At 41.6% G+C, this 25,972-nt stretch overlaps 1 protein-coding gene across 1 annotated transcript; it reads left to right on the top strand.

Moving 5' to 3' along the window:
• Positions 1-1,844: 1,844 nt before the first annotated feature.
• Positions 1,845-22,085, top strand: apba1a (amyloid beta (A4) precursor protein-binding, family A, member 1a). The gene is made up of 12 exons (XM_076165177.1): positions 1,845-3,395; positions 5,058-5,156; positions 5,274-5,313; positions 6,549-6,694; positions 13,772-13,804; positions 15,235-15,321; positions 16,612-16,797; positions 16,987-17,166; positions 17,845-18,057; positions 21,029-21,148; positions 21,270-21,410; positions 22,014-22,085. Exons 1-12 carry the CDS (start codon positions 1,845-1,847, stop codon positions 22,083-22,085), a joined length of 2,868 nt encoding a protein of 955 aa, XP_076021292.1.
• Positions 22,086-25,972: the final 3,887 nt, after the last annotated feature.

The raw sequence follows: 25,972 nt of genomic DNA on the forward strand, positions 1-25,972 counted from the left end.
GTGGAAAAACAAAAGTGGAGATTGATGAGACGGTGATAGCCAGAAGGAAATACAACAGCGGGAGAGTTGTTTCAACATAGTGGGCCTTCGGCGGAATATGCCGTGAAAACAAAAAGTTTTTTATTGAAATTGTAAAGAACAGAACAGAGTCATATCCAGCATGGATGAAGCTGTTCACGTTAAGTGTTGCAACAGCAGATATCAACGCTGAATACCTCGACGAAATCATTGAACGCCCTCAATGTTTTGGTGTCACCAAATCTTACCATACCCTCTTATTGCTAAGAAAGCCGTCGAACACCGTTTGATACAATGTGTCTTTGCGAGCAATCCTTTTCGAAGATGGTAGACATGAAAACTAAGAAAGGGAACAGACTTTGTTGCAAAAACGATATGAGAGTGGCACTTGCCAAGGTGAAGCTGCGCATTTCTGAACTTGTATCTAAAAGGCAACAGCAAAAGTCACATTGATTTGCAGTAAATATTCATTGAGTTATGGTTTTGTGTGAAATTCATGTTTGTTGGTTTTGTTTTTTGAACACAGTGATTTTGTGTGCAACTGATGCACCAATAAAATATGTATCTATGTTTTGAAGAAATCATATTTTATTTTTGTAATTACGAAGGGTTCGGTGAATGCACTGATGAAGCTTGCAGGGTTCAGTACCTCCAATAACGTTTAGAACCACTGAAGTAGAAGGTCCTGTTAAAAGGTTTTACAGCTTACGGCTCTTAACAGCCACGAGAGCAGGACAGAAAATTTTCACAAGAATTGAGATTCACTATTTTCACCTATTTCAAGTGCCTTTGGGCATTTCTACATTTAGATGTCGACCCACCCATAACATTTTCCTCCTGATAGGTCGTCCTGTTTAGCTCAACCTGTCACCTGGACCCCAGCCAAACAAACAAACAGACAAACCGCTCTCCAGCTATAGTAGTAGGATAAATATCCGTTATAAGTTACAAATATGAGTTTTTGTTTGTTTTTAATGCATCATAAAATTCCTTTTTATTACATGGTGTAATAGATTCACTGTAACCTGTGACTGTGAAAAAGTAGAGCATATCACATAAATATGGACAACCGCATGCAACATACAGTGTGTTTTATCAAAGTCTTTTTATTTCACAAATGTGGTAATGCTGATTGTCTAAAAATATGTGAAAATGCTTAGTTGTTACTTAACTAAGCACCTAAGACCTAAAAAAGCTGGTAGAAACCCTGGAATACACATGTGTGGAATATCACTAAGCAACCCTGTTAAACATTGCTTCAGACCGATAAACCTGATAATCAGAAACAGATCACTCTGGGGGATTTAATTCTGAGAACATTTAAACTCATGTTGTGATGTGATCATTGCTATGAACTGATTAAAATCTATTTGTACTGTATCCAAGGAAGGTTCATCTGAGGAGATTATTAGGAGGAGATTATTCTGTACTATTACAGTACAGATTTGTACTGTAATAATAATAATGATCATGCATGTAATTCATAATGCAACTTTCTCACACTAGCACAAAAATTGCAAGATAGTAACTGACAGTTGTGAGAAATGAGTTTAAATTGCGAGACAAATACACAATTGTGATTATTTTTGAAGTTGTAATTGCAAGATAAGTTTTATCCTTTCCCTCATGTGGAATAAACCTACTTCTATAGGTTTGAATGTGAAATTGTGATGAATTAACTTTTTTACATTCTCACTTCCTGTCTTTCACTCTTAGTCCCTTCCCAGCAGCCTTTGCGCTGACCCTTGTCTTTCCCAGCCACCTGTTGATGATGGATTCTTAAATTGATCCTTTGGCACCTTGGACGCAACTAATCCCTGACAACCATGAATGTCCAGGAGACGGAGCTTGGACAGGAGGTGATGGAGGAGGCAGATGTTCCTCCACGCCACCGCCACGACAGCCACTCTCGTAACCATGGCAACCAGGAAAGGAGCTACAGGCGATCCGATGCCCCGGCTGGAGTAAGTGCAGGAGGCAGAGCCAGGGTGCTGCCCCAAGACACAGCACTAGAACATGGAGGCCAGTCTCCACAGCCCCAGCAGCCCCATCCAATTCCACGGCCAGCTGTAACACGCTACCGCAGACAGGGTGACAGCGAGGCCCGGATCAGAGCCCAGCATCAGAGGCACAGGCAAAGGCAGCAGAGGGAAGCTGAGAGAGCACAGCAGCAACAGGACAAGCTACACCATGCAGAGATAAGCCAAGAAGATGAAAGAGAGAGGGATGATTCAGCGCTGGCCCGCTCGGCTAGCACAGAGAGCGGCTTCCACACCCACACTGACCGGGCAGAGGGGGATGACGGCCTGCTGATGATGTCTCTGGAGCCCGAAGCTCAGCTAGAGGCAGAAGACGAGGTGGGAAACTATGGAGTCCAGCTACGGCCTGAGGCAGAGGGCTACACCGAGAGTGCCGAGGCTGAACAACAACATCTCCACCCGCACCCCAACTATCCCCCTCAGCCCCCGCCTCTCCCAAATGATCCCCTGCCAGATATCCAACGCCCTCAGAGACAGGATGAGGCAGAGCAGATGATGAACCCTGGTAACTCTAACTATGTCTACACACAGCCCCTCAACCACTCTGGGAGAAGAGCTGACATGTCAGCTGAGGAGAGCTCGGTGAGTTTAGGGCCAGGACTGGCAGATGAGGCCTACTCTGAACCATATGACATTTACTCACTCTCTGAACATGTTTATGAGGAAATCCGCGACACTCCCTCGTCAGTTGCATCTACCACTGACACAACTGAGGTTGCCGAGTCTCTTCAACAGAGGAAGATGGGCTTTCGTTTGTTGGAAGGCCCTGCTGGGGTTGGTGATTACCATCAGCAGGAGGCAGTGGGTTCTCGGCTGCGGCACTATGACGAGAGATCAGATGGCGAGTCGGACAGCCCTGAAAAGGAGGCCGAGTTTGCCCCGTACCCACGTGCTGACAGCTGCGACCAGGAGGAGGACATTGACAGCATTGTAGCTGAGGTAAAGCAAAGTCTAAGTTCTCAGAGCCTTCATGCTACTGATGACTCTATAGATGAAGAATATGAACAATTACAGGTGGAGGAAAAGCCTCCTCATGAGTCCCAAACTGATTACCCACCTGCCTCGGACAAAAACCACAAAGCTGACAACCGAGGGAAGCCAGCAAGGAAGCAGGCTGTCAGTCCTTCAGAAGAGGCTGCCGCAGTGAGGAACAGTCAGGAGAAACGAGACGCCATATCTCTTGCCATCAAGGACATCAAGGAGGCCATAGAGGAGGTGAAGACCCGAACGGTGAGATCTCCTTATACACCCGATGAGCCCAAGGAGCCCATTTGGGTAATGAGACAGGACCTGAGCCCAACCACAGAGTGTGACTTGCAGCCATCACTGGGGGGTGATGTAAGTAGACCAATTAGCAATTATGTCCTCTGCCATGTATTGGTCTGTCGATTTAGCAGGATATCTTTTAGAAATTTTAAAAACAGATTGTAATGAAATTTATTCGGAAATTAGTCCATGGAACAATGAGATTGAGATATAAGATTCTTTGGTGCATATCAATTGACATTCCTCTAGGAACTTGATGTAGGTGATATGTTTGTGCGCCGTAATAGTGTGTTTACCAGGTTTCAGTGTGCGTCAAAATACAGACTGATACCAGAGGCTTTAATACACCATTCCGAGTTTGCACCTGCTCTTCTGAGGAATTTCTCACAGAAATAGCTTATTTAATGGAATACGTAATTAACCACACTTATAATATCCCTGCCTGTTATTTGTGAAATCCTCCATCCAATACATTTGCATAAAGGAGAGAAGTGCAGCTTGGGATGACTCACAGAGCTCACATGCAAACTTTGCTTCCAGGCACATGCGCCTGTTTGAGACATGACATGCTTTTTTCTGTCTATCTCTCTGTCTCATTCTCTGCCTCCCACGAGCACCCTTTTGTGAGTATTGACCACGGGAGAGGAGAGACACCTGCTGTTTAGCTGGGAAGGTGTCTGAACTCTATCTATGCTGTTCTTCTTTTTGTGCCATCAAATTTCCCTCCCCTCCCTCCTCTCAATGATTTATTTAGTATTATTGAGACACAGAAAGGTAAAGGGTAAGAGGAGTTAAATAATTCAATGAGGATCCAATAACACAGAATGGCATCAGCTCTTTTGTTTTGTTCTCCAGTCACCAGAAAGCCCACAGTCTGATTAGTTTGAATCATAGCTTTTATTTTAATTTAGTAGATAAATTGGGATTAAATGATGTGATGGTCAACCCAATAAGACAGACATAGGCAAGCAGACACACACACACACACACACGCACACACACACACACACACACAATCACACACACAATCACACACACGCACACACACACACACACACACACACACACACAGATAGACAGATAGACAGGCAGACAAACCAAGGCAGACAGGCAGGCACACATACAGACAAATAGACAGGAAGACAGACAGCTGATTCCATGATGAATCCTGATACCTGTGTGTCACCTGAGCAGCTAGCAGCCTGTGAGCAGCCAAACACTAACTGCTGTTCATTGTGTACACTTGTTTGGGATTGGTAAGGTTTGTCTGCTCCCTGGTAGCAATGGAAAACTTTTGGATTTATCAAGTAGAGAAGCTGGAGGAGGAACAAGCCAAGCAGAAGCAGGAATCTGACCAACATGAGCCACATGAGGTTTGGACATTTTGAAGGGTATTAGTGACCTTAATGGTTTTAATTGTAGCAGATGTGGACTGAATTGCTTATGAATTAACACAAAGTTGTTTTTTGTAAGATCTAACTTCAGGGATGTAAGTTCACAGCCGTGTCATGGAGCCACATTGAAGACAAAATCGCAGTTTTGTGTTGACATGAGGTGCTTAATCTCTTTTTCCGCTGATAAAAATGTCTGTTCTCCTCTGCTCATTCTTGCATTTAAACCTGAGTGTAGAAGCTTGATTGTGCTGCTTGCCACAAAATGTGTCAATGCGTAGCTCTTTAAAATGGTTTAAATCTGGCAAGGTAGATCATTTGCTCTCTCTATCTCTCTCTCTAGTCTCCTGGTTCAGGCTCGCCCTCTCCTCCAGGTGCGGAGTCATCCAGCAGACATCTGCTACAGGATGATGGCTTTGAATCCTCCCCCTCAAGTAAAGAGGTGTGTTGATTACGTGTTCAGTGCTCAATTACTAGTGCTTATATTACATGTGATTTTAACTATTACAAGTGAAGCAGAAGTAATGATTAAATCTCTGCCATGTGATCTCATTAACAGTCTAGAAGAAGCCTTGCATCCTTCCCCACTTATGTCGAAGGTGAGTGTCTCCTCTTTTGATGATTTCAATAATGAAACTGATTCTGAAACTCAACATGTAGGAAAAGCTCCATCCAGGAACTCGGAACCATTGTACTGCTAATCTTTTATTCATAGATTCAAGATGATCACATTTCTGATCAGTATGTATAGTGAAAACATTAAACAATTTATTAATAAGTAATTGTATAACATATATCCATACATTTTTCATAATCCTATTTTAGAGTTCTTGTAAATCCGGGATGATGACAAAATGTTCTTCTCAAGGCACCCACATTCAGAGCAATTAAAGAAACCCAACATTCCCCCATGAGCAAGCACTTGGCAACAGCAGCAAGAAAAAACTCCCCTTTAACAAGAAACCTCAGGCAGAACTCGGCACTAGGTGGGCCTCTCGTTGTACTTTTGGAGATACTAGGAACCACAAGTAAGCCTGCATTCTGGGAGCACAGCATTCTAGGGGAGTAATAGGGTACTAAGAGCTCTTTAAGGTAAGACGGAGCCTGACCATTAAGAGCTTTACTGGCAGCCAGTGCAGCAAAGCTACAATTGGAGAAATATGATTTATTTTTGTAGTTTTGGTTAGGACACAATTCAGTCTCAATGAGGTTGAATCCAGGCTTGTGGTGAACACCGGAGGTGTTCTCAGTCAAAGTCACTCTGTTGCGGATCACTTGTAGTGTAAACTAGATGCAAACTTATTCTGAACTAGAGGTTTGCTTGTGTTTAAGTATGGTTTTACACACATTGGGTCTCATTAGGCATACAAACAAAATTAGAAAAGCCCAGGTCTGATGCAGATGAAACCAAATTTAATCATAATAGGAAAGAAAAAGTTTGGGAACCACTAGTTTAGTCACACCGCAGTTTTTCATGTTTTAGTCAACTATTTTAAACACTATACTGGGACTGATAATCTTTAAACAAAGACAAAAGTGATGAAGCGCTGATAAATAACTTCTGATTTCTGTTCTGAGAGTGAGTAAAAATGTGAATTGAAACGAATAAAATATTTATCACTTCTGCCTCCTCTCATGCTCTAATTGACTATTGTTTATTGCGGTTCAATGAATTTGTCATGGATTCATTCAAACTGGAATAATGCTGAACATTTCGGGATGTCCAAGACTGGAACACTTAGAAATGGGGTTTAGTGTGTGTTTCTAAAATCATGTAGTCTGAGAATAAGAATCAACCGATTGTCTGCCATCTTCCCTTTATTTCTCCTTTCAGTGCCAGGCCCGTGCGACCCAGAGGACCTGATCGATGGAATCATCTTTGCGGCCAACTATTTGGGCTCCACCCAGCTGATGTCCGATAAGACACCATCAAAGAACATTCGGATGATGCAGGCACAGGAGGCTGTCAGCCGCATTAAGGTGAAAACTACATCAGTTCACACACCTGAGTTAGGAGGTGCCATGACATCTTTGTTTCACAGTCTCGTCATGTGGCAAGATCAATCAAGATTCTGCAATGAACAAAGAAATCCAATATTCTGTTCATTTTCATCTTACTAATTTAACAACATGCATTAGCACTAGCTGGGGTCCAATTGACCCCAAAAATTCTGCTTCAAAAACATCCCAGTTTGTGCTTTTCTGTTCATTTTTTATACTGAATTATGGTGGGTGACTTCATCTCAAAATAATTTGACAGATGTTTTCAACGACATTAATGGTAGTAATGAATACAACAAGAAATTCAATAAGACTCTAAAACAGTGGTTCTTAACTGTTTTGGGGGTACTGAACACTGAATCAGTGCATTCACCGAACCCTTTTGTAATTAGATGAAGATGATTCCTTCAAAACTTAGGTATATATTTTATTATTGCATCAGTTGCACACAAAATCACTGTGTTCAAAGAACAAAACCAACAAAACATGAATTTCACACAAAACCATAACTCAATGAATATTTACTGCAAATCAATGTGACTTTTGCTGTTGCCTTTTAGATACAAGTTCAGAAATGCGCGGCTTCACCTTGGCAAGTGCCACTCTCATCTCATTTTTGCAACAAAGTCTGTTCCTTTTCTTAGTTTTCATGTCTACCATCCTCGAAATTGCTCGCAAAGATACGTTGTGACAAACGGTGTGACTATCCCAAAGGCTTCTTAGCAATAAGAGGGTATGGTACGATTTGGTGACACCAAAACGTTGAGGGCGTTGTTGTTCTGATGATTTGCTGTTGAAGCTGGCTCTGCTGAAGTTCAATGATTTTGTTGAGGTATTCAGCGTTGACATCTGCTGTCGCAACACTAAACGTGAACGGCTGTCTCACCCATGCTGGATATGACACTGTTCTGTTCTTTACAATTTTAATAAAAAACCTTTTGTTTTCACGGCATATTCCGCCGAAGGCCCACTATGTTGAAACAACTCTCCCGCTGTTGTATTACCTTCTGGCTATCACCGTCTCATCAATATCCACTTTTTTGCCGGGACCTCCAATTTTAGTTACCTGATCATCATTGTTTTGAACAAGGAGGTCCCGAGGAAACTGTGACCATTTGGTAAGTGTATTTGGGTTTCACATTTAACACAACGGCCTGCATTTTTGAAGGGGCATTTCGAGCCCATAGAAAAGTAAACAAAAGCAAGGTGTCTAAACGGAGTGAAGAACCGACAAAAAAAATTCCCTTTCTTAAAGAAACCTCCTTTTTGTTGCATGGCTTGCTCATACAAATCCGTCACAAGCCTTCAACAGTCTTTCCCTTAATTAAGTTCATAGGTTTTTGACAAGTTTTGCAATGTTTTTTTATCTCCAACAATACTCAATCCATACACAATTGAACTGGAGACGAATAGGATTTGACATAGTCGTAAATATCAAAGATGGATGTTGTTTTATTTACTAGGGTGGGATGAAACCATTTTTTACCATTTGTAATCTAACACAGCGAAGAAAAATTGTGTGTTGCCAAATTGTCGGCACCCAATTTTTTGACGTTCTTCTTCTTCTTCTTCTTCTTCTTCTTCTTCTTCTTCTTACATTACAGGTTTAACTGAACTTGAATCAAACCATTCTTTTCATACATGTGTTTGGGGAATTTTACACATCAAATCCAGTGTTTTGGTTGTGGCAAGGGACAGTACAGTGCCTCAGTGGAGTATCGCCTCACAGAAGGTCGTTGGCTTGTGATACAGCTGAGGCTTTTGTGTTTGGAATTTGCATGTCCTGTCCCCTGTTGTGTACCCTGCCTCTGACCTAGTGGATGCTGGCATAGGCTCTGGCCCCCTGCAACCCTATAGAGGATGGATGATGATTTGGGGTAGAAATATTCACTGTGTATAATGTATAAAGGAATGTGAGGTTGCAGGGAGGTGTGTCAACCCTTATGATATGGTCACTAGTAATTTGTAGGTGTGGCTTTGTTGGCATCCCAGTGCTTAAATTGAGCAGGTTTTAGCATCTACAGCAATAACCACACAATGGTCACTTTATCTGACCTTGCACAGCCTTTTTCCAGTTGTGTTCACATTCTAAATAGTACTCTGATAGACCTATAAACCGAATTTATGTGGAAAATGGATGGTCCCTTCCTCTAAGATAGTCAGGAATTAAACAGCTATGTGCAGTTAGCTTTAGCTTTTGTGTCTGCTGCAGAGCGCATCCACAGTGATATAAGACAAAAGCAAGAGAGACACCTGCTGGTGCTGGAAGGTAATTCCTTATGCCATTTGGTATCATATTACATCTAATTCGGTCAGTTACATGCGCTAATTTTAGCCTGTGCAGTCACAGGGACTGATGAATCATAAAACTTCAGTCTGGAGTTGACGTTCCCTACACCAGATGGTGCTTCACACAAATGGGCTGCTAGAGCTGCAGCATCTTGACAAAAAAAAGAAACAGAAACCTGAAACTAGAGCCAAAGAAAAAAGAGAAGGATTTGTATTATAAGTTTAAATTGAACAAAACCAAAAATAGTATTTGTTATTTTTTCCTACTTTTAATAATGCTTGATTAAATTTCACTGAAGATTACAGAAAACAAAGGAGCGAAAAACAAACAAACGCTACTGAAATTGTAGTAAGATGTTTGACACAGCGTAGACAGCGTCCACCTTTTATACTCTGTTCTACTCTTTTATAGAAACACTGAAACAAGACGAAAATATGAAAGAAAGGGCTTGAGAACTCATCAGGTATTGGGTAAATAGTTAAAAAGGACTGTATGAAGCCAAAGAACCTAAATTGCTGTGTCGTGCTGCTGAGCCTTGTAAGGCACCTTTTTGCCCTGTGGTTTGTGGTGTTTTTAAGCCAATATCCTGCATTGATTTTCAGACTTTTCTTTTTTTTCACATTACAATGTGCAGTTTTCCTGCAAGGCGTTCCTAAAGTGGTTCGCCAGCGACAACATTTTGTGAGTTGCATTCTGATGACATTTGGCATTAACCTTAGACCTGAGTGGACACACACACACACACACACACACACACACACATATTTAATATATATATATGTGGAAATATATATATATATATATACAGTATATATGTCTGTGTGTTTGTGTGTGAGTGAGTGTGTGTGTGCATGTATAGTTGTATATCGTTTGTTTATTCATTCACTCAGCTACTTCACTTAAAAAACAACCAAGCTCTAGAGCAGGGGTGGGCAAAAAACGGCCCGCAGGCCACATCCGGACCGTTGGGCTTCTTAATGGGGCCTGCCGAACATTTTTCTGAAACACCCGGCCTTTCATTTCCGCCCCCCCCGCACCTCGTCAGACCGGCTGATAGCAGCGCAAACTAACTATTGCAATAGCTTAATTAATAATTAGTAATTTATGTAAGTTCACACTGGCCCGACCCCCCCTAAAAAGTTTGCCCACCCCTGCTCTAGAAGCTTTCCATCGTGTTTAGGCCAGGGCTCCATATGGGTCCATTCAAAAGCATAAGGACCCAAATATCTTAAGAATACTAAATGACCTGCAAATCACGAAAGCAGTATCTTACGGTGTCAGGCTTTGAGTTCCAACCAAACCAGACCTGGGCATCTCACGGCCCAGGGCAACATCCGGCCCGTTGGGCGTCCCTGTCCGGCCCCCGTGAGGTTGAGCTCAATCAGAACATGAACGAAAAAATATTATATAATATCATTTATGCCGTTCGTGCTATACAATTGTTTTGCTTTTATTTTGAAAACCGTGCCGTTTTTTTTTAATTTCCGTGACGCGAGGTGTGTATTATACATCTATGACTTGCGTGCGTGAACGGACACAAGTGATGCTGGCCAGCTAGCCCTCAAAATGTCAGCTCACGCCAAAAAAAGGATAGTTGATACCGAATTCCGCGTTTTCAACAAGACATGGACTGCTAAATATTTATTTACAGAAGTCAAAAGTAAAGCGGTGTGCCTAGTTTGTGGTACACAGGTCGCTGTGTTCAAAGATTACAATTTGAATCGCCACTATGTGACCAATCACGAGGAGAAATACAAGAACTTGTCTGATGAAGAGCGCGCAAGGGAGTCGAATGCTTTGCTAGCTAAACTGCGAAACCAACAAGGATTTTTTACAAAAATTTGCACACCTGTCAAGACAAGTTATGTCAAACCCCACAAAATTGCCAGAAAAAGTAAGCCGTTTTCTGACAGAGAGTTTATCAATGAGTGTTTGGTGGACTCTGCAGCACTAATATGCCTGGAGAAAAAGGGCACATTTGGGGACGTGCCCCTCCCCGACACACTGTAACGAGGAGGGTTGAGGACATTGCGGGAAATCTGGAACTCCAATGTACGTGACACTGCCCAGCTGCTCATCTTCTTACGTGGGATAACTGCAGACTTCAAAATCACGGAGGAGCTGATTTGTTCATGGAGGGAAATGCATGTTTGGACAAGTTGGGACTCAAATGGGAAAAGCTGGCTGGTGGGACAACGGATGGTTGTCCAAATCTGACGGGGAACAATGTTGGACTTTTGAAGAGAATGCAAGATAAAGTGACAGAAATGAACCCTGGGCAGAAATTGACATTTTTGCATTGTATTATACATCAGGAAGTGTTGTGTAAGTCAGTGTTAAAAATGAACCATGTTGTTGATGTTGTAACTAAAATGGTTAACTTCATCAGGGCAAGAGCATTGAATCACAGACAGTTTGTTGCACTTTTGGAGGAAAATGAGACTGAACATCGTGACACAAGCTATTAGAGCTTGAGCTTTTCAGGTCTGACGCCGTCAGTCTAGACGAGTACACAAAGGCTGTGACGTCATACATCAGCTTCTGTGAGGACAGCTGTATACCAACAAGCAACAGGGTGAGCTTTAACAATGACAAACCCTGGTTCACGGTGAAACTCAGGCAGCTCCGCGGGCAAAAGGAGCAGCCACTTAGGAGCGGGGACAGAGGCTAAGGACAGATTTAGCAAGGCGGTGAGAGATGCTAAGAAACTGTACTCTGAGAAACTGAAGCAGCAGTTTGCAGCTAATGACAATGCATCTGTGTGGGAGGGTCTCAGAGAAATCACCAACTATAAGCTTAAGCCCTCTCAGTCGCTAAAAGATCTGTGCCTTGCAAACAGCCTGAATGAGTTTTACTGTCGCTTTGATCGTCAAGCTGCCAGCCCAACATCCCCTTGACACCTACAGCCATGATGACATCATCATCCCCCATGATGATGCTGCCCCCCATGACACCTACAGCCATCTCCAGCCCCCCCTCCCTTCCTCCTCCCCCCTCCTCACATATGGCCCTGACAGCAGCCCCCTCCTCCCCCACCTCATCAACCTCATCAACAACCCTCTCACTTCTAGAGAAGGATGTTAACAGGCTGTTCAGGAGTCAGAACCACTGCAAAGCTGCCGGACCGGACTCTGTCTCACCCTCCACGCTGAAGCACTGCGCTGATCAGCTGTCTCCGGTGTTCACCGACATCTTTAATACCTCATTGGAGACATGCCATGTACCAGCCTGCTTCAAAGCTTCAACTATCATCCCCATCCCCAAGAAGCCAAGGACCACAGGACTTAACGACTACAGACCCGTTGCTCTGACCTCTGTGGTCAAGAAGTCCTTTGAGCGCCTGGTGCTCCCCCACCTGAAATCCCTCATCGACCCCCTCCTGGACCCCCCTGCAGATCGCCTACAGAACCAACAGGTCTGTAGGCCATCATTCTGTGTGACTCCCCAGTTGACACTGTGGAGTCTTTTCGATTCCTCGGATCCATTATATCCCAGGACCTCAAGTGGAAGCTCAACATCAGCTCCTGCGGCAGCTGAAGAAGTTCAGTCTGCAAAAGACAATGACGGTGCACTTATACTCTGCCATCATTGAGTCCATCCTCACCTCCTCCATCACCGTCTGGTTCGCTGCAGCCACTGCCAAGGACAAGGGCAGGCTGTATCATACGCTGTGCAGAGAAGGTGATCGGCTGCAATCTGCCGTCCCTCCAGGACCTGCACGCCTCCAGGACCCTGAGGCGGGCAGGCAAGATTGTGGCCGACCCCTCCCACCCTGGACACAAACTGTTTGTAACCCTCCCCTCTGGCAGGAGGTCTGCCACTAACCACATCATTTCCCCAGCAACTTGCACATTTAATCTTATTCAATTTAGTAAATTTATTATTTTGTGTGTTTTTCTAATTTATTTCAATTTCTTTGCATAGTTGTTGTCTTGTTGTCCTGTTGTCTTATGTCTTGTATGTTTTTATCGCACCAATAATCACAAATTCCTTTTAAGTGTAAACTTAATTGGCAATAAAAGCTATTCTAATTCTGATATAGATCCTCTATCACTGATGATCACCTCTCAGCTGTCCTTTGCATATCCACTTCAGACATTCAGCCAGATTTCAATGCACTTGTTAAAGCCCAAGCCAGACTGAGTTTCTCTCACTGAACAAGTTAAATGAACTGAAAAAAGCGTGTTCTGCTTTTTGCGAAGAGTTTATCAATTGCATACCTTTAAGATACTGCAAAGCACATTTTCAGTGTTTGTGAAAGTTCACTAGTTAAAAAATAAAATGAAACACGGATGTAATGATTGTTTTTGTTTTTACTGTTTATGACTTCTAAAGGAGTATTTTTTGTATTTAACCTACACCACAATTTCATATATTTATATAAATATTAACAGAATGTCCTTATTCTTCGGATAACCAGTAGCAGCTAATCAAAATATATAATTTGCTGCATTTTAGAATGGGAGAAAATGAATATTGAGCAGAATGAAGTTCAAGTTGTCATTGGTTCAGCCCTCTAACACAATTCAGGTTTCTCATGTGGCCCCTTGTAAGAAGTAATTGCCCACCCTTGACAAAAACAGTGACGACAACTCAGTACAAAATTCAACAAAGGCACACTCAATAGAGAAACGCACCACATCTGGAAGGATATAACAAAAATTTTGGAAAGCAGTAAAACTTTTTTGAACCTCCTCCCTGCCAGTGTGCCCTGGTTTCTGATCTAACCCAATCCTTTCCTCTCTGCTTTGTTTCATGCCTTGCAGACGGCTCAGAAATTAGCCCACAACAGGAAGAAGGTGCAGTACCTTCGTACACGTCTCTTCGTCCCGACACTTTACTGTCTGTCTCCCCCTCTCTCTGTCTGCTTGCATGCCGTTGTCTTTTCCTCTTTTGTCTTCCTAAGTGTCTTCTCACACATAATTCTTCAGCATTTTCATGAAACCAGCATACTTTTATTGTTATAAGTTTGCATAATTTAGGCATATTGCAATAACTAACTCTCATTTTAGATAACCAGCCACTAGTGGTACTGTAAACTGCTTATAATGAAATAATTCCTCTTTGCTGGTTGCAGGAAAAAGCTAATTGCACATGATGCCATTTACCCTCTAACACAGCTTCTCCACATGCAGTGATATTTTGCATATTTCATAGCAATCTTAAACAAATATGTGGTTAGTTCTTGCCCAGAATGAGATGACATGAGTCTTACACGTTTCTAGTGTATATAACAAACTTTTTCGAGCTTTTCATCCACTGATCTGACTGTGTAAAAGATAGAAAATAAGCTCTTCTAAACAATGGGGGTAATTCATAAAACTCCGCCACAGATTTAATGTCAGTAGACCAACATAGCCATAATGTTTGAGTTGACAGTTTTTTCCTTCATTCCTTTTGTTTTGACATTGTGTCATACAAGGACCATACTTTTCTTGCATTTTTAGATTTTATCCATATGTTTTGTTGGATTTCAGGGGGCATTTCTCTCCTTTCATTTCAGTGCTTTATGAAACTCAAACTCTTTAAATTGACAAACATAAACAGCATTTTTACACAAAATGAATGAAACCACAATTGAAAGCGAGACATTCAGAAAAACTACAATGCATGATTTGCGATATGTGCAATTCAATACAATGCATCATGAATCAGTGATGTAATGTAGTAAATCAATCATTTTCATGGTGTTACTGCAGTAGATTTTGTACTTGTGTCACATGAGCTAATATTGCCTTCACATCATGATGTAAGAAATGATTGTGTCTGTAGAAAACTCCTTTTATTTTGTGTTTATATTTATTTTTTGTACACTCACTTGAGTGGACCAGAGGCACAATGAGGGTTTCTGTTTATGTTGTGTACCTTCGATTGGTGATTATTAGCAAGTTTACATGCATACTTTCGTCCAATGTCTTTCATCCAATGTCTGTCTGTGCTGCAGTTAAGGTAAAAACATATATGTAGATTAGAATTTATAGGATTCCATTTATGATAAATGCATATAATTTATGAATATACATAATGAATACATGTAATTTTTATCTGATTATATTATTTTTATGAACTGCCATGTGGCTTAATTGCAGTAGAATTTAAGTTTTGATGTACATGTAAATATACTGAATGATTGTTCTCTAAAGATTCTTTTCTTTCAGTGATGGCTCCTAATTGCAGCTTTTGCCATTTTATGTCCATCTGTATTTCCAATGACTGTCACTGTGAGCAGGCCTCTGAGGGTGAACCTCAGCCCATGACAGAAGTGGACCTCTTCATCTCCACTCAGAGAATCAAAGTGCTCAACGCCGACTCTCAGGTAGTTACTTTCACAGTGTTACTTCATAACATGAATATAGATACTGCTGGGGCTGATTCAAGGAGCTTTCAGGCACAAAACCCAGAGCTAGTTAAGGAAATACCTTAGTCAGAACTATCCAGAGTAGATACTATGTTGTTTCCTCAGCGAGTCTGTGTTCCTATCCCGACAACGGCTCATGTATTGTGGATAACATGGAAATTAGGGGGGTGACACAGTCGTCATTTACTCTGAGACAAAAACATGTTATGAGTAATTCTGAGTTCTCATAAGGGCAGTAAGACCTTTTTGTTTCACTGTGCAAAGCATAAAAGGAATACCAATCAGAAATGTTTGTGAAGCATTTTGCCTTACTTATATATACCGTCATTTTCAGACTATAAGACGCACCTGACTATAAGCCGCAGAAGCTAAATTGAATGATGTGTACATATATAAGCCGCACTGGACTATAAGCCGCAGTTTTTTTTAATGTTTAATTACCATATGTAAGGGTTCGTGCACAGAGGGGATTGTCGGGAAAGAGGCGGCTGTTTGAGGAAGCTCCCATTTATTAACATTTCAACAAACAAGTTGCATATTTGCATAACGTTTTCAAGTGTTACCATTTAGTGCAATAGTAGCTACAGAACATGTGCTATGCTGTGTAAACTGTACTGTATCACATAGCGTTTCAGACACACAAACTTTTCAACTTTCAAACTTAAACGGTGCGCACGTACCGGCAGTGATCTACAGCAGTGGTCCTTGGCATGAAAAAGATTGAAAACCACTGATCTACATTATAGCCTACAGTAGTACCCTAACAAAAAACAAAGCTTACAGCGCTTGACGAGGCAATATCAATTTCCATAATGAGGGTGTCTCACAAACTGTCTCGCTCTCGTAATGTCCGTCTGTCTCGCTGTCGTTCTATCTCTCGTACCATTCGCGGTTCCACTTTTACTTTTGCGCGCTCTTTTCCGGACTGTAACCTGTAAAATCCATAGATTTAGGAATTCCCCTAGTGGCCGTTAGCTGTAAAAATCCATAGATTAGCCGCACCGTTATATAAGCCGCAGGGTCGAAAAATGGGGAAAAAGCCGCGGCTTATAGTCCGAAAATTACGGTAGTTCTGGTATCAAAATGGGTTCTGGGAAGACAAGTTCCTGTCGTCCTTAAAGAAGTACAGTTAGTACACATCCTCCATATTTGTGATGTTGGCACAGAATATGTGCACTGCACTAACACTGCACAACTCTGTATTTGGGTTTATATTTAACTTAGGTCTATCTTGTGTCTCTGTAACAGGAAACCATGATGGACCATCCTTTGCGGACGATCTCCTACATTGCCGACATTGGGAACATTGTGGTTTTAATGGCCCGGCGCCGGATGCCTCGACCTGACTCCCAGGAGAATGTGGAGGCCTCTGACCCCGATCAGGACAACAAACGCCAGTACAAGATGATATGTCACGTGTTTGAGTCTGAGGATGTGAGTCCAACAGCAAAATCGTCACACATGACACTTTTTGTGCTGCTGAATGAAGACAACCTGTAACTCTATATAGTATGTAGATAATGTCAGCAATGATACTTTATACACACTATGGTTAAAACATCATCTGCTAGTGTGTCAAAAATTTATAACTCTCCCACCCCCCCTTCCCTTTCCTACCACTAGGCCCAGTTGATTGCCCAGTCCATTGGTCAGGCCTTCAGTGTGGCCTACCAGGAGTTTTTGAGGGCTAATGGCATCAACCCTGAGGACCTAAGCCAGAAGGAGTACAGCGACCTGCTCAATACTCAGGACATGTACAATGACGACCTCATCCACTTCTCCAAGTCGGAGAACTGCAAAGATGTAAGTGGTCAAGGCGACAAGAGTGCCCGTGGTGACTCATGGAGTTATTCATCTCAATATCCCAATTTAAACATCCTTCAAACCATTCAAAATCGAAGATTTTCAACTTCAGCATACTCTGCTAGAAAATATACAGTTTTTCAGAAATCAATTGAAATGGGTTGTGAGCTTCTATCCATCCATCCATCCATCCATTATCTATCACCGCTTATCCACTAATGGATCACGGGTTGCTGGCTATTGTAAACAAGCTGGGATTGGCATGTGGGGTACACCCTGGACAGGTCCCCAGTCCATCGCAGGGCACACATAGACACACAAACAACACTCACTCTCACATTCACACCTCCTGACAATTTGGAGTCACCAAATTAACCTGCATGTCTTTTGACTGTGGGAGGAAGCCAGAATACCTGGAGAGAACCCTCGCAGACACGCAGAGAACATGCAAACTCACCCACAACCTTCTTGCTGTGAGGCAAGAAGGACCACTGCACCACCGTGCCGCCCGGTTGTGAGCTTAATAACTTAATTATTAATTAATCATTGTCATTACTGTGTGGTGTTAATTTTTTACAAATTCAGACATATTTTAATATAATTTTCATATTTCAGTTGTTATAGTTTGAGTAGTTCCTTTGCTGAAACTTCTTAGTTTTGTTTTGTGACCTCATCAAGGTGCTCATAGAGAAGTCTAAGGGTGAAATTCTAGGCCTGGTTATCGTGGAGAGTGGGTGGGGCTCCATCCTGCCCACCGTTATCATCGCCAACATGATGCATGCTGGGCCGGCCGAGAGGTCTGGCAGAGTTAACATTGGGGACCAGATCATGTCCATCAATGGGACCAGTCTGGTGGGACTGCCACTGTCCACCTGCCAGAGCATCATCAAGGTATTCCAATCTGTCTGTGTGTGTTTAATAAATGCCATGAATACACTGCTGATGATAATAAATAGTACTAAAATAATTCTAATCTAAACACAACTCTGGACAGGGAAAATATTTCATTCATTTGGATGCATTTTAACTTTCGTGAAAACATAAAGGCAGAATGCAGAATTTGAAGAAATAAACCGTCATTTCAAGCAGGGTCCACAAAAAACCTTCACAGACCTGAGAACTGCGCATATGGCGCAAAAATAGGCATTACAATAATTTAGCAGATGCTTTTATCCAAAGCGACTTCCAATAAGTGCGTTTCAACATAGGTAGATAAAAGAACTTCAGGTCACAAAAAAACCTTTCAAAACCAACAGCCAAGAGCATTACTAGGCTGGAGTAGAAGTGCAATAAGTTAGGTACCAAGATGAATGAGCAAAAAAAGGACAAATTAGAAAACAAGTAAGTGCATCAGAAGAGCTAGGACAGAATAGGTGATGTCCTAAGAGTGCGGATCCGGGTAGTGTCTTTTGAAGAGATGGGTTTTCAGCCTGCGGCGAAGGATGGGCAGCGACTCAGCTGTCCTGTCATCAGTCGGGAGATCATTCCACCACTGAGGTGCCAAAACAGTGAAAAGCCGTGTCGATCGGACGCAGGGGCCGCTGAACGACGGGGCAACCAGTTGCCTGGAGGCAGCAGAGCGAAGTGGTTGGGCGGGGTGTAGGGCTTGACCATAGCCTGGAGGTATGAAGGAGCTGTTCCTTTCACTGCCCTGTAGGCTAGCACCAGAGTCTTAAACTGGATGCGAGCAGCTACAGGGAGCCAGTGTAGAGAACGGAGAAGGATAGTCGTGTGGGAGAACTTGGGGAGGTTGAACACCAGACGAGCTCCAGAGGTCTGATGGCAGAAGCCGGGGCGCCAGCAAGGAGGGAGTTGCAGTAGTCCAGGCGGGAGATGACAAGAGCCTGGATGAGCACCATCGCTGCCCTGTTGGTGAGGAAGGGGCGAATCCCCCGGATGTTGTAGAGGAGGAATCTGCAGGAACGCGTCACTGATGCGATGTTTGCCGAGAACGACAGTTGGTCGTCCAGGGTCACACCCAGATTCCTCGCAGTCCGAGTTAACGTCACCACGGAGTCATCTATGGTGATGGCCAGGTCTCGGTGCGGGCAGCCCTTCCCTGGGAGAAACACCATCTCAGTCTTGTCCAGGTTGAGCTTCAGGTGGTGCATCGACATCCACCCCGAGATGTCTGCCAGGCACTCAGCAGACATCCACTTGGGTGTCAGAAGGGGGGAAACGATAGAATCAGCTGGCTAGCATGCCTGCTAGTACTCTCAGTGTCTCTACAACTGTTGGGATTTGGAAGCTCCACTCAGACTCTCAGGAAAACACTCCAAACTGTATGACAGAGAACGTGCTTCACTGCATGAACACTCCAAAACTATTTTATTCCTCATGAAAACAGTACCACACTCTGTGTCATCTCACTAACATCAGAACAGGCTGAATGCATGTGAAGTACAGATGATATGGGAACTACAGGGAATTCCCTTAATTACAGGGAATGTGAAGGGAAGTTGTGACAGTGATATGTAGACAGATAAAGGGGAAATATAAAAGGTATAGTATTGGTAAAATAAGTAATAACATTGTTTTGTTTTTTTATGAGATTAATATGATGTGAATAAATTAGTGTGCGCTTGACACTGAAAATGTATACAGAAAAAAACAAGCTCATGTTGCTGAATTGAAGTGCATTTTGATACAAAATGTGAGTGTGGAGTGTTGGGTATCAACATTTTGTAAATGTTCACACAGAAGACGCTTATTCAGCTGGTTTGGGTGGAGAATCAGCCATGTGGATCAATGTTACGAATAATGTAGAACATGAGAAGCTCTCGGACACGTTTGTCAAAGTAGCTCCCAGAGACAAAAAGGTTGGAGACCCCTGTTTTAAAGTGATACTGAAGTAAAAGTGATACTCAAGTAAGGTCTTATAATTTGGTGGGAAGTTACAGCTGAACTAGGCCACTGCATATGAAAGTGTCACTCTCTCTTTGTAGAGTGGAATTCTCACAGAATCATAGAACACAATCCATGGAGCACGTGGAAAAGCCTCCAAAAGCTCTATGTGAAGTCATATGCTTAGTTAGATTCACATATGTTTCTGATGACATTTTACCCTGACACATCGGTCTTATTTCATGGATGGCTACCCTAAAGAAACTTCCTTAAGAAACTGTCTGTGAGAGTGAGTGTGCTCACTGGTGCAAGTCTAACCTATGTGAATGCACATTTTGGAGACAGGAGGATCTGGTGAAACCAATGCTCAGGCAGTGAATGAAGCCAGATTACACAGAAATGTTGATACTGTGGAATTACTGAGAAGAATCACTAACACAGAGCCTATGACAGAACAAACATCCACACAAACAGTATAAATGTACGTGAGTTTATGTCAGAATGTCTGTAGTTAACACACACCATTTTAATCAATCGAGCAAAAGTATCACAAACTATCCTGAATATAAAGAGATCTGCACCACCATCCAGATCCAGCACATAAAGGCAACAACCACAGCAACATTCTCACACTCAACTCATTTAAAATTATACTCAACCATTTATTTTTTTATCCCACTGCTATGACTGAAAAGAACAAAAACATTTGTACTCATTTCCACCTTGCACAAGTACATACATTTGTACAAATTGGACGTACAAATGTGCACATACGCAGTTTTATATAGTCTGGATTCCACACAATGTTTTATAAATGAGGTCCCTGGTATGTGAAGCCAAATATCAACAAAAATGCTCCAGCTTACAAAACAATGCCAGTGAAAAGTGTCAGATATAATTTCCCCCAAATAAATAAAATGACAAAATTGTCAAGTGTCTGGAGTACCACTGATTCTGTCTTTTCATTGTCTTTACAATGACGTGCATTCACTATTTCCATGCCTTCTTCCTTATGTAGGGTCTAAAGAACCAGTCACACATCAAGCTGAACATTGTCCGATGCCCCCCAGTAACCACTGTACTCATCAGACGGCCAGACCTCCGCTACCAGCTGGGCTTCAGTGTCCAGAATGGCATAGTGGGTAGCATTGTCTTTCTGTTTGGTTCTGTTTGGTCAAGTAACAATTTAGTGAAATAGGCTGAGTTAAATCCAATTTCACATTTGAGTAACTTGGTTTTCTACTCTTTCCTTTCAACAGATCTGTAGTCTTATGCGTGGTGGCATAGCTGAACGGGGCGGGGTCAGGGTGGGTCACCGCATCATTGAGATCAATGGCCAGAGCGTGGTGGCCACACCCCATGAAAAAATTGTGCACATCCTGTCTAATGCTGTTGGAGAGGTGAAAGGTCACACTAGATGAAGAGCACATTTTAATCATCACACCTTATCTCATTTGCACCATTTGTGTCCCAGATGAACATGTTGAAGGTGACACGTGTTGTTCCTCATCCAGTGAAGCAACATGTGGTTTTCTACACTCTGTCTTCAAGTCAAATTCAGCCTCTGCTTACAGTTTGTTTGTTATATGGTCCAGATGTCATAGTAACGGTCATTGTTCCATGCAGAAACTAAACAAAACTTTTTCCTGTTTTCATTATGTTGCTCCTTCTTCCAGAACAAAGAGCATAGTGAACATTACCACGTGATGAATTCTTTACTGTGTGAAATCAAACTAATAATACAAACTAGTAATAGTAAATGTACTTCTTCTGCTTTATCTTTTATCTTGATACATGTTTCCTTATCAGCTAATAAGAGAGGATATCTAAGCTTTCCCTGAGATGCATTACACATATATAGTATAAAGTGTATATAGTATATTACACATAGCATAATGGATCATTGTATGTCACCAGTGGGAACTTCCTACAGAATCCAGAAAACAGCCTGCATGTGTGTAGGGAAACTTCCTTCCTGAATGTTCTCTCCATGTGTTTATCAGATCCACATGAAGACGATGCCTGCAGCTATGTACCGTCTACTGACCGCCCAGGAGCAGCCTGTTTACATCTGACAAGAGGGACCCCTGACATCCTTGCACTTTCTTTAGATTCTGCTCCCTCTCCTCAACCTAGTGTGCATCCTTCATAAGCAAACCCTTCATCCTATTCCAGTGAGTCTTTGGAGGATTGTTCTGTTGTAATGAACATGATAATATGGAAACTGAAGTCAACAACGTGTATTCAGCTGATCCATCCATTTTCTTACAGTTTCCTCTACTGTGTGTAGAAGCTCATGGATGGTTTTGTGTGCTGTGGAATGTTACTGAAAACTCTCCAGTGGATAGTGGCACAACTTCAATACATAATTTTCACATATGTCAAATGGTTTACTGAATGTATGTATGTAGGCAAGTCAAACCACCTGGATTTATTGTAACAAATGTCCACATTTGTGTGTGCTTTATGGCTCTGCACTGCCTAAACATTGTACACTGTAATACAATCACCAAGTAACTAAAACCTGATGCTTCTGAGCTTTGAATAGATCATTAATATATCACCGTGGTCCACATGCACTCATTAAAAAACAAAAAATAAAAACATTTGTGACACAGTAAAAATAATGAAAATGGAACACTGCTCTGCCATTTTGCGTTATTCCTTAGAAAGCTGCCGGGTTGTGATTTCTGCCCTCCGGCTAAGATTGGATGGCTTCTCCATACATATCAAATTTACATTCTTCTCCTCTGATCCCTGTCGCTGCTGTAGCCGTCCTCCATGTTTATTTTTATGGGGCTAAGAGGAGGAGACGCTGAATGATGATGACCGTGATGTGCCTGCACAGAGAAGTGAGACATCTAAGCACTCTCAAAGTGGTCACATAAACAGATCAGATGGGAATCAGACCACATATGCAAGTGGCTCAAAATTAAATTGGTTTATTCATGTTGCTCAGAAAAAACATCTGATCTATATTCAATGGTGACAAAATAACATCAGATTTGGGACACTTCAGTCTTGAATGTGGACATAGCAATTGTCACTGCCTGCAAGCCACTTTGATCACAAAAGTCCTCCTGACATACAAACTCAAGACTTTTATATACAGATATAGCATCTATACATATTTGTGAAGGCATTAGAATGATCCAACACTAGAGGCTGCAGCTTCTTTACACTGAGGTCAGGAACAAAGGCTGCATTACATCTTAAAATGTAATCTGTATTCAGGAACATTATCCAGACAAGGAAAATTGCTTGTGAATGCTTTTTTCCCATTGTTGAGATAAAATCTCCCCACAAATTTTTGTCTTCCAGCTCGCTGTCATGAACAAAGTTATTTTGAATCAGGAGTTGCGACTTCCTTTAAAGCGGAACCTGCACCTGAGACATGGACAGTGACAGCTCACTCAAAACAATGATGATAAAAAATAGATTAAGTTTGTCAACGAAGCAGCACTGTTCGGAAATTGTTACAGACATACTGTAGATATCAGATGTCAGTAAAAATTAAACAGTTCAAGATGTCGCACAACACAGTGACGGGACATATGGAATATGAATGGAATTTAAAAATACAAGTGGCTGAAATTAGTTTGGAATTTGTTCAAGACCCTTTTGCATTGAAAGGACAAGCTGAGGTGGCTCGGGCATCTAATGACTTCAGGATTCTAGAGGATGTGGCACCCCCCCTGACACACACACATACATACACATACATTTTCTTTCTTAACTGCTCTGCTTGTTTATACAATCATATGATTATTTTGTTAGCATAGTTCCCATGTCAGATTTATTTTTATTATATTTTGGTTCGCTTCCATGTGAAACCTAAACTACACTGAGCAGTCAATGCAGCAGTTTACCAGTTTAGCTCTCAGACCAAAGGAAACTCCTAAGAGATGTTGGCTTGTTCATAAAATGTCCTGTGTGCTCAGAGGTCGAAATGTTATGTTCTATAACATGGTCAAGAATGTGAGGTGTGTGTGTGATTTGGAGTTAATGGCCTAAAACAAACAAAACAATGGTATATTTATAAGAAATGCAGCCCTTTTCTTTGTACACTCACTGTATTTGAATGCATTGAGAGTATCTAGAATTTGTTGAGATGCTAGAAATGTGTGTACTATGGGATAATTTATCTCCAAATGAATTGTACACTGGACACGACTCACACACACATACACACTGCAGCAATACAGTCATAATTAAGACTGGAAATCCAGATATGAATGCAGATATTTAGAAAATGTAAATGGGGCCAAAGCTCTGGTCATCATTGCTTAATTTATTCAGTTGCAGGTTACCATAGCGACATGATTTGGACATATTTTGTAACATTCGTGAGGTCTCCAGATGTGTACTCACGTGTGTATTATTTTCTATATCAAAACACCCCATTTATTGTTGATCTGCTCTGGGGATTTCACAGCTCTGCAGCTGGGAATAGGGCAGTATTCTCCTGCTGCTTAAATGTGTGAGGATGCTGTGAAGGACTCTCTGTCCAAACTCCTCTGTAGAAGTGTCCACTACCCCCCCTTCCTAAACTCATTGCTTACTTCTACACTATGTCTGTGCGCTGCTGAAACTGATGTTGGCCTTACTCTTGCATTACATTTCCTCATGTTAAAAACTAACACATGAAGGAGGAGGGGAAGGCAACCACTTAAACATGAACCCTGTACCATTCCTGCTTTGTTTGTGTGTGTGTGTGTGTGTGTGTGTGTGTGTGTGTGTGTGTGTGTGTGTGTGTGTGTGTCTGACCAGTATACTCCATGTTCAATCAAAAACCAGCTGGACATATATAATGTATACATATAGATGAAATATATAGCAAAATATATCAAGGTATAAACTTCTAATGGTTGTTTTGTGTTTGGAATTTATGGTGAATAGAAAGCAAAATGGAATGTAGTAAACTAATTAAATTGCATTCATGTATATATTCAGCTAGAGAGCACAATATAATTTAAGGTGTGTGTATTTGATTTCTGTCCCTGCTGCATCGGAGTTCAGCTCGTGTGACTCAGTGAGGCTCACTGAGAAATCAGCACTCAAAAAGGTGCCAGCAAGATTGGCGAGGAAGTATTTAATACGTGCACATAGTGAATGTAACTGAAATATAAACATGAAAAACCTACCAGAAAAAAAGTTTCTGTAGCAGCAGCAATGTATTTATTTGCTAGCTTTTTCTGTGATGTTCTAGCTGTTCAAGCTATACTGTACCAGAGCCAGAATGTTTGTAATAGTATTTACAACAATAAATAACTTGCAGAAGGACAGAAGGTGTGGTTTCTAAATGAGGTCACTCAGAGAGCTCATACCTCTTGATTTCTCATTACAATGGTATTGTGGAGATCTTCCTCTGGATCTATATCCATAATTGTGGAAATATATCCAAACATTTTGATTGATTATCTTAGCTACATGTTTCTATTACTTGCTCATTATTATTATTGTTGTTATTAATGTGATGGGACATAATTTATTAATTTGTGAATAATTGTTTTCAAACTGTTTAGCTATTTTTTAATTAATCCACGTCCGTCATGAGATAAATATGTCTATAAGGTTGTTGTTTTTTTACTTTTGAACAAGTTGGCAAAACATTTAAAAATATCTCGTCTCCATGTTGTCATGTCATGTCATGTTGTCTGCCCCACTTCCACCAAGTGTCATCAAAATTGGTTGAGGACTTTTCAGCAGTCAGGTCAAAGAAAGACAGTTCAACATTCCAGGTGATATAAAGATGTATTATAAAAACTGGAAAAGACTCTCATAGACTGTGTGATCTGAATACTGTAACGCCAATACATCTGTTATATAATATCAAAACACATGAAAGGTTCCATTGAGCCACTATGCATGTGATGAGCAAACAAGTTGTAAAGCATATAAAAATTTAAGGTAATTTGTTTTATATAAAGGGGCTCATACTTTCCTATTTCACAGAATATCA

Source organism: Genypterus blacodes, unplaced genomic scaffold (assembly GCF_046128005.1).
Source record: "Genypterus blacodes isolate CSIRO-AG114 ecotype Tasmania unplaced genomic scaffold, CSIRO-AGI_Gbla_v1 ptg000141l_1, whole genome shotgun sequence".
Classification (NCBI taxonomy): Eukaryota; Metazoa; Chordata; class Actinopteri; order Ophidiiformes; family Ophidiidae; genus Genypterus; species Genypterus blacodes.

Coding starts and splice junctions, on each gene's coding strand:
- apba1a (XM_076165177.1), top strand. CDS start 1,845: ATGAATGTCCAGGAGACGGAGCTTGGACAGGAGGTGATGGAGGAGGCA. Junction 3,396..5,057: donor AGCCATCACTGGGGGGTGAT/GTAAGTAGACCA, acceptor CTCTCTCTCTAG/TCTCCTGGTTCAGGCTCGCC. Junction 6,695..13,771: donor AGGCTGTCAGCCGCATTAAG/GTGAAAACTACA, acceptor CATGCCTTGCAG/ACGGCTCAGAAATTAGCCCA.